The following is a 10054-nucleotide window of genomic DNA, read 5'->3' on the forward strand; positions in this document are numbered from 1 at the left end:
TTCCAAAAGATTAAGATGCATTCAGTATCTTAAAGTATTTTGTCAAGCATATCCAGCATTCTAAAGTATTTTGTAGTTTATTCAACATCTTGAAGTATTTTTTTAGGTATGTTCAACGTCCTAAATTATATTTTGCTGCATACAATATACTAAAGTATTTTTTTAGATGCATTCAATACTACAACTTATTTTTTTGGTGCATCTAAAACCCTAAATTGTTGAGTGTAAAATTGCACTAAAATATATTTTAGGGTACTTTATAATAAAATCCAACATAATATTATTTTTTTAATCTATTTGAAATTACAACAAAATACTCATCTTTAAAATAAACTAAGACCGTTCTTTATGTCATCTGGCCCCTTGATGAGAAAAAAGTAACAAGAAAAAGATCACTCCATGAAAAATGGAAAGAGAAGCAAATAATATCCACTCTACTTAAAGCGAAGTTAGTAAGAGGTTTATTTTTTACTAGTGTGAGTTTGATGTGATGGATGATAATTTTTTATTGGCCTTAACTCAGGCTGCCATAATACCCTTCACAAAGGGTTTGGAGTCATCACAACCTTACACTTAAAAAAGACTTACGAGAATCAAACGGAGTTGGATCTAATACAAAGGGTCAGTTTCTTATGATATGGTGAATCAACGTTCGAATTCTTATTGTAAAAAGTATCCACATTTAGTGCTAAACAATGCCTTAAGCAGGATTACCTCCAATAAAAAGATACTTGTGCCTAGTGCAAAAAAAAAAAAAAAGGGAAGAAGAAAAACTTAAGAGAAGCGCTTCGTGAAAATTACTAACGAGGGTATGATTTCAAAGTCTTCTTAACTATAGCTATAATATTAGCTTACCCTACATGTACATGGACAGGCGTCCCATATTGATTAATGGAGCATCTGATGCAATCGTACAGATAACAAAATATTTGCCCACTAGCTGGCTAGCTTTATAAGCTATATATAAACAAGTGAATAATGTATGTTGCAATCCAAGCCAAAGTTCCTCATCAATCTCCTTTCAAATATTAAGTTGTTAGTATAATTTATTAAGAAGAAGAAGATGGGAGGTAACCTTTCCCAGTTGGATAATAATGCCAAAGTTGCATATCGAAGATCAGCTTCACTGTCATCATCTTCTCGTGTCATCACCTTCCATTCCACAGCTAAATGGAAGGCTCACTTTGATGCCTCCAAATCAACCAACAAGCTCGTACGTTTTTTTTTTAAAAAAATAATTTAATTTAGATTAGTTTTGTTAATATATTAATTCATATTCTGCTCTAATTTCTTATTATTCTGCTGATTATGAAGATGGTGATCGACTTCACGGCCACGTGGTGCGGACCCTGCAAAATGATGGATCCGATTATCAAAGACTTTGCTGCCAAATATGCCGATGTGGAGTTCATCAAGATTGATGTGGATGAGCTAATGGTATATATCTCCCATCATGCTTAGCTTATTGACTACTTAATTAATAGCCTAATAGTTACAGGTCGATCTTTCACTCACTAATTAACATAAGGGACTCAGTTTGAGAAATAAGCCACACTGTTCATAGTCGATAAATAACACTATTTGATATAAATAGAGTCTTGGGAATGAACCTCATCGTACTATATTATATTTTTTTATGGCTTCTTTTAATGGTGCGGCCTGTCATAGATTAAATTGTATATATCGGTGCATTATATATACACATATATATGTATCGATATATTTATAAGAAGAAATGGAAGTGCAGGAAGTGGCTAGTGAGTTCAAAGTGCAAGCAATGCCAACATTCCTACTGATAAAGAAAGGAACTGTTGTAGACAAGACGGTGGGAGCCAGGAAAGAGGAACTTCAGAAGCTCATCGAGAAACACAGGAAATAAATGATATTATGAGACCTATTCAAAACTCTCTCTCTCTTTCTACACATATACATGTGTGAGAGAGAGAAAGAGAGATGAACTATATATGACGTAATAAATAAGTCAGCATGACAAGGAAGAGATGGATCTGCTGCTATATATATATAATTAAGGCGTGACCTTTATTAGCCGTTAGGTGGGGAAGAAGAACTGTGTGAGAGTACTATATATAGATCAATAGTTCATATATAAAGAAAAAGAAAACGCATAAAGTGAAATAAGCTGGGGCCCTTTGTTTTGCCATGAAGATGACATACGTGATCTTGTACATGCATAAATATTTTTCAGGGTTTGTATTGAGGATGATCTTGTACGTGTTATATATATATATATATATATATATCTCTGTTGCGTGTATGTTTTTATGTATTAAACTATTAATATTGTTTCAGATCCTGTGTTAGATATGGAACCATGCAACTCTCCACGTTTTTTTTTTTCTTTCTGTAGTTGAATTCAGTATACTAGTATTCTGCTGTCGGCGTGAGAGAGAATCTTGTGTTGTGTATAAAGTAATGCGTTATGCTATATCTTTTGCAAATTGTTGATAAAATATCATCACCACCTCAAGTGAGGTAGAAAAGTTGCTGTAAAAGCGTTCCGTCACGTTTTGGCATAAAGAATAAGTGGGCCACGAATATTTGAGATTTTGAATAATAAGAAAGGGACATATACCTTTCATAAAACCATAGTATTAAAAATCCTTCTAGCCAGATGCTCAAACCAATGAGTTGGTGAACTAGTTTCATGATGGGTCAATCAAGAGTCTTGGACATAAATAAGATTGAGCCTGAAATGACGTTGTTTAGTTTTAGGGGGAAAAAATAGCAATAGGTCATGTACAATTTGGTAAATTTTTTAGATTATGTGCTTCTTGTACATGAATATTCAATTTACTTGCGAGTTAATAACTTTTTATTTAAATTTTATTATTTTCAAGGTTATATATGAGTATTTTTATATATTTTAATTGAATTCTAGTATTATAATTGAGTTGATGTCAATTCAACCACGGTTTGATTATTGAACCATAAAGCACAACGTTGGCCGATTCGATATCAATTTGGTTTTCAATACCTTTGCATAAAACCAATTCGCATGCTTGAATATAAACAAAATTTAAATAAATAAATAAATCAATGTCATTGATATTTTTCCTAAAACAAGAGATAATAATTTGTCTGAAATTATGAAAAACAAGTTCGCATTTGAAATTATGTTTTTAAAAGTACGATACCTTTTCTTCAACTATTTTGATCGAAGGCTCATTAAGGAAGTGATCAGCTTTCTAATAGAAGGGTTTATTATAACTCATAAAACATATATACTCCTCCGGTCCTTATTATAAGACCCAATTTGACTTTTTATTTGGTCCTAATTATAAGACCCAATCTATTTTCTCTTTTATATTTATACATTTTTTTCCAAGATAATCCTTCTAATAATGATATTTTTAGCTAATATACTTAATTAGCAAAGATATTTTAGGAATAACAACACTTATTTATTATAAATAACCAATTTAACTTACTTCCTTAATCTCCTCAAATAAGTCAATTGGGTCTTATAATTAGGACCGGAGGAGTACTTTGATAAACCATTTCTTAAAACTCATTCCCTCTACCAAACATGCTTTAATTCAGAGTGTGACTAAAGGAAACCCACTGTCATTTTAGCATAATTAAAAAGCATCACTTTCAATTTATTTTCTATTGGTTTTGGACATTTAATCAAGGTCTTCTTGGACAAGCCAGTTTAAAAGGCCAATGCATCAATGTCAATATAAAAGTAGCTTTACTCTATTTATCACTACTGACTCATCATTTACTCTCCTTATGCATACATAAAATATCTCTGTGAATTATCTTGCCTTTATTATTGAGAAGATCCCATAAAAAAGTTTGAAATTAATTAGTAAATCTCAAATTAGGTTTGGTAATAACATTTTAATAGGTTTTGCCAATACTGTATTCATAAATAACAATATATTTTTGTTGCAATTCCTTATTTAGGATTTAGTAATTTCAAACTTCTTGTTGTGAAATTCTCCTTTTATTATTTACATTACTAGTCAATTTTAAGAGATCAAACGAGTAATTTTTGTCTTTTATGTCATTTCCATCCTTAATTAATAAGGGTATCACAAATTTTCAAAAGAGGTTTCGATTTTTTTTTTGAAAAATGCATCTTTGGTTTTTTTGATATAAAAGTCATATTATACAAAGTTTTTTTTTAAAAAAAATTTATACCAGGTTTTGTTTTAGTTCTTTAATTCTTTAATACTAATATCGTTATTTTCATTAACAAAAAAATGTTGACGGTAAAATTTTAAATGTACACAAAACATTCATGTACTAGTATATTAAGTTTAAATTTTTCTAAAGTAACAATGATTGACACAAAAAAATATCATTTGAGACTAGTTGGATCAGGATTAAAGGATTAAAAAATAATTTATAAATTTAAACGACTGAACTAAAATATTTCACAAAATCCATCACAAATTTTACAACAGAAAACTTTCTTGTCACAATTTTTTTTTCTTCAGTTGCTAGATCTTGCACTACTTTGACATATTTAGATTCTATTTGAAAAGAAGCACTTAACATTACAAATCACACACGCATGCATGCATGCAGTGTATGCTATTTGTATTCTTTTACGTAATATGTTTTTCCTCTTTAACTAGTATTAACGAAGCAGAGACCACTATCTCATAAAGTAGATTCGCCTGTGAAAAATTTTCAATTTCAAATTGCGTTGAATGTTGAAGAATACAATGCCTTCCCTATGATGCAATTACGATCATATCATTCTTTCTTATGAATATATTTCAATTATTTCAAAAGGGACAAGTTCACATGCTAGCTACAAGAATTCAATGCTCTCCTAACGATGCAATTTTGCATAGCCTTCAACTAAATATCTTTCTTGTAACCTGAAGTTAGAAATACAGACCAATCCTTCGGTTGTAATTTCAAATCGGGATGAAAAGACCACATCAAAATAGGGTGGCATTTCGCCAACCCATCCCATTACTCTTTGAGTTTATCCAAGTCGTATAATTTTGCTTCTACTGAACCTTCTTAAAATTTTAAATTCATACAAATAATATCATATCATTTGTTAATTAGTTTTTCGTTAACATGACATAAATATGTGATATAGAATCTTTAGAAGCTTCAATTTTTTTTTTTGGGAACGAATAATCTATTAGAATTGAAGTTGTGCAACAAATAATAACCTCATGACAAGTTAGGGTTATATGTAAGTAATCTCCTTTGCTGTTAAATTGCCCAATGTTTCATATAACAATATAACATTATAGGAAATATGTTTTCATAATAAAGTTTATACATAATTCTAAGTTTGAGGATTTCTTTGATGAGGTATTTTGTAAATAAGTTATTATGTTTTGTTAACGAAATAATGGAATAACTATGTAGTGCGTATATATAATTACAACTTTATTATTGTTATTATTATTATTATTTCTCACTCATTGTCGAAGGGGCCTATGAATAATGTGATAAACTTAACCCTGGACCAGCTGGAACATCGATTCCTATCTAGAAAAGAAACTATAGGTTTCTCACTCAACTTACTAAAGGAGAAAATAACCACCGTTCTTTTAATTTGTGGTTTTCTTTGTTTTTTCTTTAATGTTAAATTATTGTTCTTAATTTGTGCGGTCCCCATTGATGGGTCAAACTTTAGTTACAAGAGTGATGTATAAAGAAATACTACCTCCGGTCCTTAATATAAGACCCCGTTTGATTTTTAGTTTGGTCCTAATTATAAGACCCCAATCCATTTTGTTTATCATATTTATGCTTTTTTTCTCAAGATAATCTTTCTAATAATGATAGTTCTAACCAACACACTTAATTAGTAAGGATATTTTAGGAATGACAACACTTATTTGTCACAAATAACTAACTTAACTTACTTCCTTAATCTCCTCAAATTAGTCAACTGGATCTTATAATTAGGACCGGAGGTAGTATATATTTAAAGGGGCTAATACAAATTTTGGCTTTTCAAGTTTGTCCTCATTTTGGTTTTGGTCCCTCAAGTTTTAAGCCATATGTTTTAGTCCTTCCAAGTTTCTTTTCATTTAAAATATTAGTTCTTATAATCCAATAAAAACTTAGATTATTTTGCCCCTAAAGAGAACAAAACTTATGGCTTGAAACTTGAGGGATGAAAACCAAAATAAAGACAAACTTGAGGAACTAAAGATTATATTAACCCTAATAGGGCAAATTCATTTTTTATCTCCGCATAAAGGTAAAAGTAAAAGTAAAGGCAAAAGCAAAATTTGGGCCCGAGAGGATTATCGTGATGATGAATGGTTCTTCTTTCTTTAAAAAATTTCAAACGATAATCTAGCCAAAAAAATCATTGACACGATAAAATGACAGGAAAATCTCTATGAAATACGTGAATCTCAAACTTTAATTCATCAAATGATGCCAGCGATCTTGTCACCTAGTGGTATGAAAACTCGTGGACAAGTAGTGAAAGGTTGTGGGTTCAATCTCAAGTTTGTTTAACCTCACGCCTTTAGTGGTTGCCGTTCTAGTTCGAACAAATTGCAATAACAACTAAGCAGTGAAAATTTTTTGTTGAATATCAACGACAATGGTGTTGGAAATTGTGCCCTAAGGGCCAATCATTGTGTTATGAACATTGTTGATTTATGAATTTATTAATTATGTTATCATATTATTTGCATGTTTACTGTGATGACTATCCTTGGATAACTCATGATTTATCCTAAATGTCCTTGGTCGGTCATCTATGTGGGAGCAAAGATGAAATAAGACCAGTATAACTTTAAAGATATTTAGAGATATAAATTAAAGTCATAAGCATATGTAAGAGTACAAGGTGTTGGACCGACCCGCTATGAGAGAGCTGTATGGGTTAAGTCATAAGCTTCTCTCATATACAAACCATGTCACTGTGCCATTTGACCTGAGATCATCATGGATTCCTACATGAGAAACGCTCAGCTTTGACCTAGTCAAAAGTCACTTTTGACCGAGTGATCATAAAGACTATGTTCAGGCTTAGTGGCTTTTCATGCGGAGGAATGTGAATGGTTAAGATGGAATTTGTCCCTCACATTCGTTGAGAGATATTACTAGGCCCCTCGATGAGTGAGTCTGAGAAATATATGGCCATACTATAATGGAAAGGTAGTTCCGTTTCTATACTCAGACTACTCAGGGATCGAGAAAGTAACGGTCATGAATAGGAGGATGACGTTCTCCATGCCTCATCCATGACCAAAATGTTGTGTGACAAAAAGGGACGTGATATGGTTGTATGAAAGGTTACATCGTTCAACGATCCTCATATGATTTGGTTAGTCGTGATGTCTTGCTAGAGACCGCTTACGACTAGTGAGTCATTATAGTTAATGGCCCACTGCCAACTTCATATGGGCCTACAGGGTCGCACACAAAATAGCCCAACACGAGTTATAATGTCCAGATTCATTGAATCTAAGATATGTCCAGATTCAATGAATAATATAGGGTGGACGTGTATATATATATAAATTCGTATATATATATGTATTATATAAATATAAGAGATATTAATTGTTAGCTTTAATTTATAAAGATAAATTAGATCTATATAAATTAATTCCGTCATATCTTTATTTTGAATTAAATAAATAGGTGAATTAAATCTATGAGACGGATTTAATATAAACCATATTTATTTAATTGTTCTCTTATCTGATTAGGCAATATTTGATATTGTATTAATTTCGGAATTAATTTAGGATTAATTTCGAAATTAAATATCATTCATAATACCTATAGCATCCTATATATTTGAGATTAGGAGCTAGGGTTTTGTGTGTGAGAGTGAAAGCACTTGCAGATAAGAGACGGCCAAAAATAGAGAAGAGATGACAGATTCTTTGAAAAACCCTAGACGGACAAAGGCGCTAGCACGTCGTTCGTGGCTGGAAAGCTGTTCGTGTGGATACTGGTAGAGGAAGCCGACCAGAGTTGTCGACTGTGAGCGATAAAAGAGGTGAGCAGAGGCATCCTGAATGGCGGAATCCCCAAGCCGCCAAGAAACCGAACATCGAAGGTAATGCTTCTTACTACTTAAAGACAATCAGTAGATCCGGGCAAGGGATTGAAAATTTTAAAATTTATCTTCTGTTGCGCGTCTTTCAATTCCCTTCAAATGGTAATTTAAGAGGTAACAATTTTAACTTATTGAGGACAATTAGGCAGTTTATGAAAACACTTAATTTCAAAATAATTCCTAAAAATTTCATAAAAATTAAGCTATTTTGAGTCACCATTTTAATATTCACATATTTCATTGGTCTTTATATTATATTTCCTTTTTTCCCATTGACATTGCAAGTAGAAGGATTTCTTTTCTCACACACACAATATGTCATTTCATTTCATAATCTAACCTCAAATTAAGCATCAGTTAGTGCTTCATGGCTCAAATAAGTGACGATTCTCAAAATCTTCGACAAGAAGACAGCGAATTACGCATATGAAGCTGTTAAAGCAGCACCAAAGGAAAAGTATTGAGAAATCTAATCCAACATTGAGGAAAGTATATGGAAAGTCTAATATTGTCTGAAACAAAATTAAAATAATAATGCATTTTGAGACTACTTAAATAATTTCTGGGGATATATTTTCTGACAAGTCATGCATATATATATATTGTCTGTTTCATGGTACCCCATATAAAATATGAAGGTTCTGCGCAACTGAAACGACAAATATTAAAGTACATACACTTGCGTTTGTCTTAGCATATTCCATCTGTTAACTTAATTAAGTCCTCATTTTGTCTTATTTCTAAATAAGTTTTACTTAGTTCACATAAGTTAAGGAAATCATTAAAATTAATTAATATTCTTAAAATTATTTCATCTTTTTTAAAAATATCTTTAATTAAATGCAATAAATTTTCTATTTGAATCTTACTTTTTGATCAATCTCTTCACCATGATTACGCAATAATATCCATGCTAAAGGATGAGATTAAAAAAATTATTTGTTGTATTTTAAATTTTACAAAATAATAGAAAAATAAATAGATTCTATAAAATTTATAAATATCAGCAGAGGAAATGTATATAGCTATAAAAATGTGTTTCTTGTTCTATAATTTTACAAAATGTTTCAATTTAATTCCTTAATTTTATAAAGTTTCTTTACAATTTTTAATCTTGACATCATTATTAGCAAAGTTAAGGGATTTAATTAAGAGGGAAAAAGGTCTATATTCCAAATTAAAAATTAAGAAAACGTATCAGTACCATCAAAATGATAGTCTTTTTAGAAGTACAAAGTTTGAACATATAATAACACAAAAAACGAGTAACAACTCTTCTCGTTTATTTGCATCACTGGAAGATCTAATTCAACCTAAAGCAATGCAATACTATTCCTGAATAATTAATGAATATTGCGTCGACTTATGTTTTTAAAACTTTTTGCAAATATAAGCGAAGACATTGGTAGAATATCATCTCCACTTCAGTTGGCAAAGTTGTGCTGTCAAAAGCATCTAGATAGACTATAAAGAAAAGAAGATCATTTCAAGTTTTTAGCATATAAGTATCGATCATTATCAATAAATTTTCTAAATTTTTTTTACTCTAATAATCAAGTCCTTTTGGAACAAATCATCTTAAAGGTCAATGGAGAATATTATTATAACAAATTACTCTTTGTAACTGGTTAACTCATCACTTATGTCTCCTAAATCATATCTTTTGTGATTTGCTTTATTTGTATGGCTTGTTCTCAACTTTTTGACGTTATGAAAGCATCTAGATAGACTAGAAAGAAAAGAAGATCATTTCAAGTTTTCAGCATATAAATACCGTTCATTATCAATTAATTTTCTAAATTTTTTTTTACTCTAATAATCAAGTCCATTTGGAGCAAATCATCTTAAATGTCAATGGAGAATATTATTATAACAAATTACGCTTTGTGACTGGTTAACTCATCACCTATGTCTCCTAAATCATATCTTTTGTGATTTGGTTTATTTGTATGGTTTGTTCTCAACTTTTTGACGTCATGACTTTTGCTTTCATGAAAGCATTTTTATGAGAATCGCTTT

At 30.8% G+C, this 10054-nt stretch overlaps 1 protein-coding gene across 1 annotated transcript; it reads left to right on the forward strand.

The window, feature by feature from the left end:
* The first annotated feature begins 996 nt into the window (after positions 1–996).
* LOC114757875 (thioredoxin H2-like) lies at positions 997–2218 on the forward strand. The gene is made up of 3 exons (XM_028946938.1): positions 997–1213; positions 1315–1437; positions 1748–2218. Exons 1-3 carry the CDS (start codon positions 1064–1066, stop codon positions 1877–1879), a joined length of 405 nt encoding a protein of 134 aa, XP_028802771.1. The 5' UTR covers positions 997–1063; the 3' UTR covers positions 1880–2218.
* Positions 2219–10054: the final 7836 nt, after the last annotated feature.

Source organism: Neltuma alba, unplaced genomic scaffold (genome assembly GCF_004799145.2).
Source record: "Neltuma alba isolate B1F8T4 unplaced genomic scaffold, ASM479914v2 tig00000211_pilon, whole genome shotgun sequence".
Taxonomy (NCBI): Eukaryota; Viridiplantae; Streptophyta; class Magnoliopsida; order Fabales; family Fabaceae; genus Neltuma; species Neltuma alba.

Bases quoted from the DNA above. Each gene is read 5' to 3' on its own strand.
- LOC114757875 (XM_028946938.1), top strand. From the start codon at position 1,064: ATGGGAGGTAACCTTTCCCAGTTGGATAATAATGCCAAAGTTGCATAT. The intron at 1,214-1,314 runs GTACGTTTTTTT...CTGATTATGAAG, and splicing joins CCAAATCAACCAACAAGCTC to ATGGTGATCGACTTCACGGC. The intron at 1,438-1,747 runs GTATATATCTCC...ATGGAAGTGCAG, and splicing joins TTGATGTGGATGAGCTAATG to GAAGTGGCTAGTGAGTTCAA.